The sequence below is a fragment of the Vanessa atalanta genome, chromosome 2, assembly GCF_905147765.1.
Source record: "Vanessa atalanta chromosome 2, ilVanAtal1.2, whole genome shotgun sequence".
Taxonomy (NCBI): Eukaryota; Metazoa; Arthropoda; class Insecta; order Lepidoptera; family Nymphalidae; genus Vanessa; species Vanessa atalanta.
In genome coordinates, this window is record NC_061872.1 from 13449044 (window position 1) to 13463728 (window position 14685).

A 14685-nucleotide genomic window follows, 5' to 3' on the forward strand; every position below is an offset into this window, starting at 1 on the left:
CCATTTAAGATATCAGAGAAATGCTACGCGACGGACATCAGTAAATATTCTTTACGTTATATTTACAAAAAATATACAGTTACTATTATACACACCTTCGCTAGTACCATGCTAGCTTCTAACATCTATATACATTATTGATTTATTTTAAAACGAACCATAAGTATGTCAGTTGTTTTAAAGTCACACAAATATTCTTTGATAAAGTTTATAATTGTGCCTGCTGCAACAGTCTAAACTCATCAGCAGACACATAAGGCTTCAGTTTATCTACTAATGATTGTGGAAGAGGGGCGCGCGGCGGCTGCAAATGCTTTACGGCGAGCAGCTCCCTCACCGACGGCCTTGAACGAGCGTTGTATGTTAGACACCATTTTAACGTTGTGATCAGCGATAAAGGTAGATCTGAAAATCAGAAAAAAATATATGTTGGGTTGTATTCATTTTCTTAAAAAAATATAAAAACGGAAGTAACAATTATACTAACGATCAGCAGCTGGATAGTCAATCCGGTGGTTAGGATCAAGAATAGCAGCCAATTTGGCTAAGTTGGGGATATGACCAAATGGCGTCCGACCATAGACCATGCTGTATAAAATGCATCCCAATGACCAAACATCAGAGCGGAAAGATATCTGAAAGTGTACATAGACAACATATTATTTAAGTTTAAAAATTTAATTTTAAATCTCAACATTTCATATGATTATCTTTTGATATGAGTAGAAAAATTTCTATGTAGTAAAAATCTGACACCATCATAAATAATAACTATTACAGAAAAGGGTAAACATTTGTTTGATAGGATTATACTTAAAATACAAATATAACCAAGAACATACTTTGATATTTGCGCTGCCGCCGTAACCGCCAGCGCCACCCATTAGAGCCTCGGGGCTTATATAGGAGTAGGTGCCTGCAGCCTGCGCGCGCACCACACTAGTAGCGTCGCCGCTAATGGCCGACGCTATGCCGAAGTCGATCAGCTTTAGCCGCCCACAGACTAATAGGAAGTTTGCTGGTTTCAGATCCGCATGGATTACTCCTAAAGATGAGATATTATGATGACACGTATGATACATTTTTTGAAGTAAGCCTATTTTATTAAGCAATGAAGTCATATTATATGTTCAAAAAATCAGTAACCAATCAACCAAATAGTAAACATTATAATGTGATTAAATTGAATTTGCAGCCTACTATATATTGTAAAAGAAATGTAATATAGTACTTCATACCATGCTCATGTATGTAATGAACAGCATGTAGCATCTCTTCCCAGTAATGTAGCACAAGCGCGGGAGGCAAACCAGCGCCGCGCGCGCGCAGAAACGACGACAGGTCTGTCTCGCCCACCTCTAGCACCATGCGGAGGAATTGATTCTGACGGTCATATTCACTGTAATATTTTGAAATTTTTAATATTAGTTTGTTAATACAATCACAATATAAAAATCAACCTTTAAATGTACAGAGTTATGTAAGAATATAATAAGTAATGTCATAATTATAAAAATTGTTACTTATAGTCATTATTTTATAATAATTAAAAGTTTGCACTAACTAGTCATATAGACGAATAACTCTATCAGAATTTTGTAGTTCTCGTAGCAGCCTCACTTCATTGATGTAGCCCTGAGCCAGGTCCTGGTCTGTGGCCAGGTACACACACTTCACTGCAAACTCAGAGGATGTTCCTACTTCTAATACCTATAGTAACAACTGTATTTAATATCATTATAAACAAAAATACATATAAGTTTAATACAAAATAATTTTTTTACAAATCCATAATATTACATTAAATATGAAGTTGTTTGTTTTAATTCCTTTAGGATAGACTATAAATGTTAATTGAAATGTTTTACAAAGCTAAGCAATTATAATAAAATTACCTTATAAACTTCACTAGATCCCCCAGTACCCAGTTTCTTAATGAACATATATTTTTTATCTTTAATAGAAGTTGTTTTGAACAAAATTTTTGAGTTGTTTCCCACTATGCCCTGTGGGTAAGATGGTGTTGCTGCATAAGAAGCTGGCATCGGTTTTCTATTAATTGGTGTTTCAGGTACTGGCACAAGTATTGGAGCTGGAGCGGGTTCTCTGGGTGGTGGTAACTGTTCATCCTTCTGCTGATTATGTCTAAACAATTCACATCGTACTTTATCTCTGTTCTGAATTACCGTCTGCTGAGGTGTTTTCTTGTGACTGTGTTTTGAAGAACCAGGTGTGAATTTTCTGATTCCAGATTTAATTTTAGGTGTCGCTGTTTTCGTTTTCTGACAACTATTTGGCACTTTTATATCTGGAGTCTTTTTATGAGCTGAATTAAGTTTACCTTGTGCCTGTGGCACCTTTATGTTACTATCGTGTTGCATGAGTACATTCCGTTTTTTTGATTCAGAATTTGGATAAACTGAAGATGTTTTAGTCAGTTTCTGACCACTAGGTAAAATACTGTCCTTAGTATAATAATGGTTTAAGTGCTTAAATTCGTCAGCATTCTCTTTGTTATGATTATTAACAATATTTTTCTTCTCGGAAGCATTACTTTGAAAATCATTTGTAATTTTGTACTGTGGAGTCGACGACATGTTTGTTTTATTTCTAGGAGGCGTTTTCATTGAAACTTCGTTCGAGGATACATCACTCTCGTCTGTTGTGAAACTAGAGTCAGGACTATCCGAATTTTGTTGTAAAGGCATCAAATTAGCGAGTAACGCCGACATGGGCATCGGCGCAAATTTGATGCTATTTGATGTGGATTCAGAATTACCGTTCATGGTTTGAATAGAACTTAACACATTTAGACAAGAAAATCCATAGGATTACACTTTACAATACACTATAACTCACTTCTTATTCTTTTATTTTGAACACTAGATAAGTATTTTCCGTTAAAACTTTTAAATACAATTATTTTGACATTCACTTTTTTTTTTAAATAGGCAAATATCTAAAGTATACAGCCATGTCCATTAATGTTGTCATTAAAAAAAAGACTAGTAATCAAATAGTCCTTCCAATTTTTAGGTCAAACAAAGCTTCGACGTAGCCACTTAGCTTGTTTAACCTAATAAAAAGCCGAATGAAATAAATTCAAGGCTATTCTAAAATTTATACAGGTGGCCCAAATAACGTGGATTAAACGGAACAGGGTGATAGAGGAGGTGATTTCCAACAAAATATCTTCTACACTCTACAGGATGGTTATGACCATCTTGTAGAATATAGTAGTATTGGTAGTATAGTCTAGTCCTAAGTGTAATATCTATGGTCTAGTCTATAAATAGTCTTTTAATTGCATAACAATTATGATCATTTTTGTTTTTTTCAAATAAACTACCGATTTTTTTACAATTTCATCAATACAGAAAAAAGTTGATAAAAAACAACAAAACAAAAGGTGTTTTATTATGACAAGATAATGAATCGTTACAATAAAAAAGATGAATTGCAGCTCTGGGTACCAAATTTAAAAAACAATTAATTTTTTCCCGTCAATTTTGAAGCATTACAAGAAATTACTACTGCAGCTGATGCAGCTGTGACTAAGTACTGACTATCGCCATCGAGGACAAATATAATATACTTCTAAAAAACTTGACCAATGTTAAGCTACATCTATTTAAATGATATTTTATTTTTAATTTATACAAGTACTAATTTTATTATTTTATTTATAGTTAAAATATATATTTATCAGATAGGTATATTATTTAACTTGTAATGTTTGTTTGTTTAGAGCAAATCTTAACAAACATTACTTAATGTTGTCTTAGATTTTCGCGATTATTACACATTGAAATAAAACTAGTTTTTAACGGATTTAATCAAGTATATTAATTATTTTATTTTAACATCCCGACGTTTCGAGCACTTTGCAGTGTTCGTGGTCACGGGCAGACTTAAAATAAAATAAAATAATTAATATACGCGATTAAATCCGTTAAAAACTAGTTTTATTTCAAACATTACTTGTTGGCAAAGTTTTGTAGAAGCCTGTCTGGGTAGATACCACCCACCCTTCACATATTCTAGCACCAATTAGCAATACTTAGTATTGTTGGGTTTCAATTTGAAGGGAGAGTGAGCCAGCGTAACTACATGTACAAGGTTCATAACATATAGGCTCCCAAGATTGGTGATGTTAGGAATGCTTAATATTTCTTACAGTGCGAATGTTTATGGGCAGTGGTTACCACTTAGTACCATTAAGTTAGTATAATTAAGTTTTAATAAAATAAAAAACTGAATAAGAACCCTTTCCTCTTATTCTAGAGTTGAAATTTGTAATATTAGATCAGTTCCGATGACAATGCATTTTTGTGTTAAGCATGACTTATATTCTTCATCTTAATTTGGCTCCAGACGAATGAACTCTGCAAAAATCAACTATCTAGACCTTATCATTAAATTATTAATTTGCTAATATTACCTTTGTGTTTACTTTTATTGATTTTGTTAAGAATATCAAGTAACAAAGACAGGGTAAAGAAATAACTACATATTTTTATTTACTTCGTTTTATTTTCTTAATTATAAAATTATGATTATTATATTATAGTGATATAATAATACTATATACAATTATAATAATTGATACAAAATTATTAATAATCATTGTCTATATTGATAAGTACAATATCTCATGACTCAATTTCTTCGGTGGTCTTAGTTGGGTATCTGCAGTCGAGAGCCTCACACTCACACTTCATCCATTTTGACTTTACTGACCAGAATTTATCGCCATAATCAAATCTGAAAATATTAATAAAACATTAACTTTCAACTCATGTGTTAGCTACTAGCACATGAGTTATTATTGTATATTAATGTTTTTTTTATTCTGACTGTAATTAGGTAAGTGCACCAAACACATAAATGAAATAATAGCTATGAGTCAAAGGGTTATTTCTCCTTTTTGTAGAAAGGTTTAACTACAGGTTACAGGTCGCAGCACTTACACTGCTTGACCACCAGTAAGTAACTAAGTGGTTGAGTAAATTTGTTACATGAAGGTCTTCTCATAATGTTTTTCTTTATTTTTTAAAAACATGGATTGGAAGACTCTCAACTGGGCTACCTAATGGTAAGTGGTCACCATTTTGCCTTGGGAATTAAGATGCTGTGACCCTTGTGCCTGTAGTTGCCCACTAGCCAGATGGGCTTGCACAAAGCCCTACCATACAGTTTACACATAGAAATGAATGAGGAATGCTTAAACATTTTAAGACCTACATTGTATTAATTGGGTCATTTTTGTAAATAAAACGAGATCTAATTCTACATTCCACACAAGCAAGCATATTCAAAAAGAGTTCGCAATGAAAATTGCCCTCATGCGCTAATTAGTAAATGCACGTGAGCTTTGATTACCAAATCATTTCATTCATATGTAACAGAATCATCTCGTTTATCTCAAGTCTCAAGAGATTTAACTAATGAGGTAGAGTATTTTGTTCCTTAGGAACTCGACTCGTGGAATAGACTATAGTATGAATACAATATTTCTAATCGCTATTTAGTACTCGTTTATTAACATGAACCAACTCGTATTAGAGCGGCATCGTGGAATAAGTTACAAGCCTTTTCCTCGCAATGGGACATTTACAAGCAGTTGCTGTATCAACAAGACGTTTTTTTTTGGTACAAGTTCTATTACTGACGGGCTAAGTTGACTATATTGTTATGTGTGTCCTCACGTGAGCGGGTGTCCGGCGGGAAGGTCCCGTAGAGCGAAGAGCGCGACGTGCGGCAGTCGCAGATCCCGAACGGAACTGAACACGCGCACGGGCGCCACGCTGGGCCGGCAGCTGTGGTTCATGAAGCGGGCGGCGCTACCAAAGCGCGCCGCGTCCACGCACAGCTGAGTCTGGTCACTGCATTGCTGTTAAATTATTACGTATAATCATTAATTATAAAAATAATTTAGTTTTACTCTAACTACAGTTGGAATAGAGTTGTAGGGTTAAGAAGGGTACTTTGAATAACTGTCTAGTTTAAAGGGCGAGTCATTGTCGTAACAGGAACAAGGTCCATAATATCAATATTCTATTCTAATGGAAGTAGGGAAAAACATAAATAAGCTTTAGATTTACGTAATTCATGCGATTCGCTAATAACTAAGCTATATTGTGCACTACTGAGAGTTTACGATTAATAATTCTTTATTTATAACTACTTATTTCCACTTTAATTTTACTTCCAAAGTAAAATTAAAGTGGAAATAAGTAGTTATAATTATATCCGATAGCATAGATTAATCAAGATATCAACCAATGATATCGCGTCAGTTTGCTGTCAAATGTTCTTTATTTGGCTTTTTTCCTGTCATGGTTGTTTGTATTACTACTATATTACTACACCTATTTCGTAATAGTTTACCACTCCTTCGTTTATGTAATGAAAATTATGTATTTTAGCTTAGAGTAAAAACATAATGCTAAAATTGGGCAGTACATATAAAACTATAAGGTTAAAATAATATTCAAATGAAATAGTGAAACTTTGAAAAATGTCAATATCGCTCATTCATACGACTCAGTGAGCTCAGTTGCTACACTACCTCCAGGAGATCCGGCTTGAGGTCAAGCGCGAACATATACTGGTCGTCGGGGCGCGAGTCGGCGCGCTCGTGCGGCAACAGCTCCCCGCGGTACAGCGCCACCAGCGCGCCGCGCGGCACTCGCCGCAGTGTGCGCAGGCCCCACCCGCAGCCAGCCGTGCGGTACACCTCCACGGGCGTCGCCAGCGAGCCGGCGCCCTCGATGCGGCCCACGACGCGGTTTGGACAATGTTTCTACACATATAACTAATACTTAACGAAACGAAAATTACATAACATATGGGTATGAATGGGTAATCATAGACTGTTCTCGATAATTTCAATTTAACTTTTGTTTTGTTCGGTTTTTCGATGGAATCGATAACTGCTAGTAGTTTTTTTGGGAAGTATTTTTAAGAAAAATATCGCAATGCTCGGCTCGTTACCGCGTCGCAGGCGCAAGTCTGGTTGCACTCGAACAGCATGGGCGGGTCGTGGTGCGGGAAGTTGGCGGGCAGGCGGCCGGCGCGGTACCAGCCGCGCACGCCCAGCACGCAGCACGCGCACTCCGCGCCGCACTGCTTGCACGCGCAGCCCTGCAGAGGTGGTAGAATTTATTTAGTTCTGTCTAGGCAATTCACTTATTAATTTTTTATATGTACTGCAATAAACACATTAGATAACATTTAAGTATACGGGATTATAGTATATGGAATACATGGCACATCGAGCACAGCAGGTGCAAGCTGCACCGTTCCCTCTTGAATTAATCTACCACCAAACAGCAGTTCTGAGGTAATCTGTGTAAATAGGCACGATGTATTCGAAACAATTGATTGGATGGGATGGACGTTTATTTATCCCGCTTGGCGTTGCATGGAGTGAAAAATAATTAATATAACTACAGCACGATAGTGACCATTTAAGAAATATTCAAAATCCCAACTTCCCATCATAGAAAATTCCCATTGTAGGAGCTGGTGTTTGATAAATATGTTGTAACAGGTAGGCAGGCCGGCAAATGGCAGATCGTAAATGGTCACTATGGCCATGGACTATTGTCCAATTTAATAAAGGTTAATTTCTTACAACATCAATGCGCCACCAACCTTGGGAACTAAGAGTTGTGTCCCTTGTGCCTGAAGTTAGGTGTGTGAGCCTCACCCTTCAACCCGGAACACAGTATTGCTGCTTGGCGGTAGAATATATGATGCAAGAGTGGTACCTGCCCTGATGGGTTCGTACAAAGCCCTACCAAGTAATTCATGTCTTATGTTTTTTTACCTGCATGGTCTCTATGCTGTCGTCGACGGACACGTGCTCCGGCATCACGTGCTGCGACACGTACGTGAAGTCGTCCGGTAGAGGTGCGTCATCCACTTCGTTCACGCACGGCACGGGATACGGTTCACGCCCGTTTGATATGTCGCTGTTTGAAGAGCACTTTTTAATTTTGTAATGTTATTATATTTACGTGACTTGTACCTGGAAGGAGTCTTAGTTTAGCTGTTCTTTTTATGATTTATTTTTAAATTCCCAACGACAAAACTTCTTTTTTAAGCTTCTTCCCTTTTTAAATTAGTGTTTGCTTGTAACATTGTATGAAGTTTTTTACTAAATGTCTTTTTCAATTTATTATAAAATGATAAAACTATTACGAACTTTTTTTATATTTTTAACTCTTAGCATACTAAAAGAAATGGTTAACCTGGAAAGGATACGACTTCGTGGTATTTTATCCTTTACGGCCATCGTCATTTGCATGTTGAGCAAGATGGCGTTGTGGCTCGGACCGCTGCATACTTCCACCGCTAGTTCACCCGCAGAGTTTTCCTGATCGGTCTGAAAAGGAGTATTTAGTTAGTTTTGTACATACTATCACAAAGGAGTACGTGTGAATAAAAACAATAATTTAAAAATACAAACTTTAGCTCCATGTGCGAGGAGAACTACCACGCAGGCGTAGTGACCCTCCCTCGCTGCCACGTGTCTGAGAAATTTATAAAGTAAACATCAGTAAGTAGAATCAATGAAGCCGTTGATCATACATGTGGGTACATGTGTGTGTGTGTATGTGTGCGGGCGGCACTGACAGGGGCGTGTCGGTGTGCGCGTTGGGCGCGGCGAGCGTGCGCGGCGCGGCGCGCAGCAGCAGCGCCAGCGAGCGCGCGTCGCCCGCCAGCGCGCACCAGTGCACCGGCAGGTTGCCCTCGGCGTCGCCGGCCGCCGCGTCCGCGCCGCACTCCAGCAGCAGTCTGAGGAACGGTTGACACTCATATTATGTGTGAGTGCGTATACAATCGATAGGTACATTTGGAATAAAATTAACGATTATGCCATGAGCCTGTGGAGCCCTCGGGCGTAGCGTATAGCCACGCAGCACTAGAGCCGTGCTGTCTTCGTGCAGCATGAAGCAAAAATTAAAAGTGAGCCTAATCATTCGAATGGGGTCCATGAAAACCTTCCGTAAAGTGAAATACGAGATCGGCTGCGAGAGACCTGACGACGTCGGGATGCTTGTTCTCGGCGGCCCGCACGAGCGCGGTCCAGCCGCCCTGGTCGCGCGCGTCCACCAGCGCGCCGCCCGCCCGCAGCAGCTCGCGACACACGGCCGCGCCGCCGTGCTGCGCCGCCATGTGCAGCGCCGTCATGCCTTCCGGGCCCTTAACACAAATCTCTATTGTAGGGACCTCTCAGTGACTATGTTTGCCAGGTCTTTTCAGGATTACTTCAAAAAGTGTAAATTCTGCTACAACTCATTGAATAATTTTAAGCTAAAATTCAATGAGATAGAATATTAAGGCCACAAAGCGGGAGGAATTGAAATGTATGTAATTGAAAATGTACCTGCTTGTTAACATCGCAGCCCGCTGCAATCAAATACTTGATAACTTTAATGAGATCTTCATCGCTTGGTTTGTTAGGATCCTCATTGTTGTCTTCTTCCTTCACATCAGTCTTATCATCTTCTAAGTCTTTCTTTACTTCTGCGTCGTCTTCTTCCGTTTGGTCTGGTTTAATCTCTTTACTATCATTAGCTTCCTCTTCGTGGATCTCTTGTTCGGCTTCTTCTATTGATTCTTTATCTAATAATGCTGTAAATGTTTTTTCTTTATTAATTCATTTTCCGATATTAGCTTCATTTAAATATCAAACTTTGTTACAAGTTTTACACAGTGTTCTTTCACATAAAACAATTCAAAGCCGAAGTGATTCATTTAAATGTGTATTCTATGACCTATTCCCCAGACTTTACTATGTAAGGACTAATAAACAACTTTAACATTAAATTGACGGATATCATTGGCCGAGACTCGAGACTATGGTATTAATTATGGATTCACGGTATAAAGTCGTTTTGAATGTTTGCGTAAATATTAGGTAGGTTAGTGTGTGTGTCTAATATATACACATATTAATTAGAACAATTTGTAGTGAACAAAATTGCGACAAACTCTTTAGATAGGAATAGGCTATACCCTATAGACAGGAACTGACCGAGTATGGCGCGCATGAGCGGCGTGCGCGAAGCCGCGTCCGGGAGGTCGAGGTCGGCGCCGGCGTACTGCAGCAGGCACAGCGCGCTCAGTCGGCCGCGGGCCGCCGCCGCGTGCGCACACGTGCCGCCCTCGAACTCGGCCAGTGGCTCGTTTAGGTGATCGCCGCGAACTGTATTGAACATTTATTTTTATTTCTACATCATTTAAAACTTTGTACTATTTTTAAAAATATGTTAATTCATTTATATTATATTTGTCATCATTCAAAAATTTCAAACCTTAAAGACGCGCGTATAGGTTTTTAGGGACGTAAGAGGCTTTTATGTATCTGACTAAATTAGTGCTGGTTGTTCAACGATAACTTACTGATTTTCGGTATAAGCTGATCGACGGACTCTCCGTTTATTATCGCCTCGTATAACGCCTGCATCGAATAGTCAGTCAGCTCTTCCTCACTGGTATTTTCAAAAAGTTTTTTTATGTCTAAAGGCGTTGAAGATATTAACTCCTCCGGGATCGGCGGAACTTGATCTATCTGTGAAGGATCGACGGACGAAAAGCCTAGGAATGCTGGCGTGCTGAAACCAATGCAGAAATACAATATTTTTCATCATAAATGTAATCTGTCGTACAACGCGTTCATAACATACTGAATACCGCTATTCGAATTTACAGACAATTTTATTATACCAAAAATATTTATAATGGTTTTAGTAAAAACATGTTTTTAATCGAGAATGATCTTTTGCGAACGAATAAATATGAAGTATCAGAGAAGTAATGATAACGTGAATGACTTCCAGTTGCTAAGCTCGTGTATGTGTGTGTGTCGTGCCTCACCATTGCTCCCGCTGGTCGGGCAGGAACACGCGCTTGTTGCTGCACTGCATGTCGACGCGCACTCGCCCGTACTCGCGGTTGACGGGCTGCCAGCGGTACGAGTGCACCCCGCAGTGGGGACACCCGGGTTTCTGCTTCGAGTCCCCGCCTTGTATACCACATTCTAAATGAAAGAGGTGGTCCTTGGAGCATTGGAAGAATATGCCCTGAAAAAAAATTCCCAATCAATAAAGAATATCTTTTTGTCTCGTATGATCATACTGCACGCGATTTTAGATAATGTAGAATATAAATGAAACGAAAACACAATCGCACCTGCGTGCAGAACAGTCCGCAGGTGGGGCAGCACATGTGCGCCCGCATCTGCGCGGCGTGCAGGCGGCACGTGAGCACGTAGGGCGCGCGCAGGCCGGCGCGGGCGAGCGCGCGCGGCGCGCGGGGCGGCAGCGCGTGCGAGCAGCCCACGCGCACGCCCTCCACCAGCTCCACCGCCTGGCAGAACACGGGCTCTGCGGACCGCCACGTTCACATCACACAGCGTTCGTTCACGGGTTTGTCTTATCGTATTTTTTTTATCGGCGGTGGCGTATGTAGTAAACGGTGCGAACATAATCTTTGTCTTGGTTGTAGGGCTTTACGTTTTAATATATTTATATATGTTTTACACATAGTACGCTGGGTATAGAGAAGCTTTAACATATTATGTACTTACAAAGTAACTTATTTTGAAGTCGTTTGAAAGGGATTTGGATGTTTGATACGATGATTATTCTACCTTTTAATTCCGACGGAGCGGCGTATATGTTGCTAGTTTCTTCACACAGGCATGTGGCCACGATGGTAGATGCCTCGGCCGGACAAGCCGCCTCCGGGCTTTCTTCCGCACCAGCGGCGTCGGAGGCACTGTTGTTCATGTAAAATTTATTTATAACATTACTGTTTACATACTGTATAATTAAAAAAAATCACAACAATCATAATTTATTTGGAAATATAAAGGGTGGTAGACAAAATTCAAGAAATCTTTTAAGTAACCACATATGTCTTGGAAAATTTTAATAAATAACTTATAACTTACATTTTAGCTTCCGCCTCCCCATCAGAAAGTACGTCGTCAGCGCCGTGAGATCGAGTATTTTTACGCTTGGGTTCGTAGTCACTAAAATATTTAAAAAAAAGTTATCTCTTCTAACGAACTCAATAACAAAAATATACCTTAAATTCATTCTCATCCTACACATTAATACCACATTACATACATTAAACATTAGTTATTTTAATTAAACGTGATATTATATGCATATTTTTTTATTAATATTTTATATCCATATATATTTGTAACAATAAAATTAAACAAATATTTCCATACCTATCGCCTCCGTCGTCGAACGCAAATGTGTCATAATAATATAGTCCTAAATTGGCTCTGCGGGACGATCGCCGAAGGGGCGCGCTGGAAACAAAAGTAAAAAACATATATTTATCCACAATGACTAATATAAAAAAAAATACAGAATGACTCCAACAAAATAAATCATAAATTATCTAATTAACATGCAATGATAAATAAATAAGGCATAACTGAAATGTTAAAATAAGAATCTGAAAAAAAATTAGCATAAGAAAAAAGAAGTCTAATAGAAATCAACGAACATCTAGATCACAATTGTACAGGACCATTTCAATTAATTATTATGTAAAAGTTTAGTTACAAGTTTATTTCCAATGCAGTTGAATGTAAAAATATATTAAGTTTTTTTTTATATAAATGAAATCTCAATTCAATACCAAAGTGATCTTCAAACCTTCTTAAGATACAAATACTTTCTAGCAATTACAATGAATACTTTTCTATCATGTTCTCAATCTTATATTGTTAAAATTAGAATATATTTATATGAACATTAAAAATACATATGGGACAGCAATAAAATTATCAAGTGTCTATATTAACTAAAATAATACAAAAATATTCTTAAATTGGCTGCCACAGCACCCAGCATGTGTATCTTTGTAAGGTCAACAAGACTAATGTTTAAAACATCTATTGAGCAACTGTCTGCGCGTACGGTGAGCAGTTTCTTCTTGATCGTCTTCTCTTCGTTGATGTCTCTGGACAGAAGTCTTCATCGCTGGCACTCTCTTCATCTGCTTCTAGAAGCTTGCTTATAACTTCTGTGTCATCATCAATTTCTTCATCTTCATCATCTTCAGCTGCCTCATTTGCTGAACTCTCTGTTATTCTAAAAGCAAGCGCATAGCCATAATGTAGCAAATGACTACATAGCATTGGCTTCTAGCTCACACTTCAATGAATTAATTTTATTTAATAATTAGTAGGGAGATCACAGCGCATGGGATTGTAGATCTAGCATAATATATATAAATTTATAATAAAACATTAATCAAATAAGTTTCTTGTCTTAGTAAGAATGAACTTATTGGAGAATAAAATTGTTATTTTCATGATTATAAATATTTTTGTAAACAGTTATTATATAATAAAAATAATAACATCTGTAAGTTTATCTTAAAACTACTTATATATAAGAAAATAACTGATCTTATTTATCAGAGGACAACATTATTTGTATTGAGTTTAATATTATTGACTTTGACAACTTCTTTGACATACTATCAGTTTATATAGAGCTTATTCAATGCAATAAGTCTTTTCTTATTATACTGTTATTAAAAAAGTTTTGCAAAGCTGTTTTGAGATTGTTTGCATTTTGCTTTATAGTTCAATTAGTAATACATTGCAGGGTATGTACATAGGTTCTACCATTTTAAGTCCATTTATCATCAGGTTAAGTTATTTGTCAAGGATATTTATATAAATGATTAATTTACCTGTTTTCTGTTTCACTCGATTCATCGTCCTTGACTTTAAGACCTAGGTTACATAAATGTATCAGCTTCTTGGAAGAATGGTCACTTTCTTTATCTGAACTTTCGTTTGCACTTTCTTCTTGATGTTTACGTTTCGAAGACCTTTTCTCTGAAGTTAAATCAACATTTCTTACTTGGGCTGACCGTCTTGTTCTTACTCCTTCTTCTGCAGTTTTCTCAGTGGAAATCCCAAGACGAGCATTGTTTTGTGACTCCAAGCCCATTCTCAACTCTTCATTGGCTAATATTTTGGCCGTTGGCTTTATTCTACGGGACAATCTTTGAGTGGGAGCAGATGAAGACTCATTGTATGACTTCTCTTTCCTTGCAATAGCATTTGCAATAACATCTGTAAATTCTTTGCTGTGGCGCCTGGTTGAGCGTTTTGGTGCATTGGAACTTTCGATAAGTTCCTCATCTTCGGAATCTATATGGCTCACATTATCATCGTCAGATTCTTTCTTCGTGTTTCTAGTTCGAATAGACCTTCGTGGAGAGATTTCTTCATGTTTCTCTTCATTCGACACAATTTTCATGTTGCTCGTTTTAGCGCCAGATTTTTCTGATCGAAAAGTGAGAACGATGCGTGGCTTAGGATCTTCCGTATCACTTTTTTTCTCGGACTTCTTTCCAGTGTCAATTTTGTCAAGCCTTACACTAACGTTATCAAGCGTCGTGTCGTTACTGTCTTCTGGGTTAATGACGGGGGCTTCGTCGTCAGTGTGCATGTTGCCAAGGTCACTGCTTTTTATACCAACTCAACTTTAAAGCGTTCTTGCTTAACACGTTCTTTTATGATTTGTTGAAATAAAAAGTTAATTTATGCTACTGCTGATATATCGCAGAAGATAATTTGACATTAAGGAAACTTTTACTACATTTTAGGACTTATTACTCTAGTTA

The 14685-nt window shown here is 37.8% G+C and overlaps 2 protein-coding genes across 3 annotated transcripts; both read right to left on the reverse strand.

The window, feature by feature from the left end:
• Positions 1–180: 180 nt before the first annotated feature.
• LOC125074404 (dual specificity protein kinase Ttk) lies at positions 181–2919 on the reverse strand. Its single transcript, XM_047685735.1, has 6 exons — positions 1896–2919; positions 1565–1710; positions 1239–1399; positions 843–1045; positions 488–635; positions 181–405 (listed from the first exon to the last, which is right to left on the reverse strand). Exons 1-6 carry the CDS (start codon positions 2784–2786, stop codon positions 209–211), a joined length of 1746 nt encoding a protein of 581 aa, XP_047541691.1. The 5' UTR covers positions 2787–2919; the 3' UTR covers positions 181–208.
• Positions 2920–4597: 1678 nt separating this feature from the next.
• LOC125074364 (histone-lysine N-methyltransferase EHMT1) lies at positions 4598–14510 on the reverse strand. 2 transcript variants are annotated; one of them, XM_047685673.1, is made up of 19 exons: positions 13744–14510; positions 12960–13133; positions 12260–12343; positions 11969–12049; positions 11666–11793; positions 11206–11399; positions 10891–11096; positions 10417–10628; positions 10049–10219; positions 9398–9645; positions 9050–9213; positions 8644–8805; positions 8477–8540; positions 8259–8392; positions 7835–7979; positions 6997–7146; positions 6572–6805; positions 5709–5893; positions 4602–4764 (listed from the first exon to the last, which is right to left on the reverse strand). In XM_047685673.1, exons 1-19 carry the CDS (start codon positions 14508–14510, stop codon positions 4653–4655), a joined length of 3615 nt encoding a protein of 1204 aa, XP_047541629.1. In that variant the 3' UTR covers positions 4602–4652. The 2 variants fall into 2 exon arrangements, with proteins under 2 accessions (XP_047541638.1, XP_047541629.1); XM_047685682.1 differs by lacking the exon at positions 12960–13133 and having other exon boundaries at positions 4598–4764; positions 13744–14459.
• Positions 14511–14685: the final 175 nt, after the last annotated feature.

Bases quoted from the DNA above. Each gene is read 5' to 3' on its own strand.
- LOC125074404 (XM_047685735.1), bottom strand. From the start codon at position 2,786: ATGAACGGTAATTCTGAATCCACATCAAATAGCATCAAATTTGCGCCG. The intron at 1,400-1,564 runs GTTAGTGCAAAC...AAAATATTACAG, and splicing joins GTTATTCGTCTATATGACTA to TGAATATGACCGTCAGAATC. The intron at 636-842 runs GTATGTTCTTGG...GTACACTTTCAG, and splicing joins GCGGCAGCGCAAATATCAAA to ATATCTTTCCGCTCTGATGT.
- LOC125074364 (XM_047685673.1), bottom strand. From the start codon at position 14,510: ATGCACACTGACGACGAAGCCCCCGTCATTAACCCAGAAGACAGTAAC. The intron at 8,806-9,049 runs GTCTCTCGCAGC...ACCGTTCCTCAG, and splicing joins AAGCATCCCGACGTCGTCAG to ACTGCTGCTGGAGTGCGGCG. The intron at 8,541-8,643 runs GTCAGTGCCGCC...TAAATTTCTCAG, and splicing joins GCGCACACCGACACGCCCCT to ACACGTGGCAGCGAGGGAGG.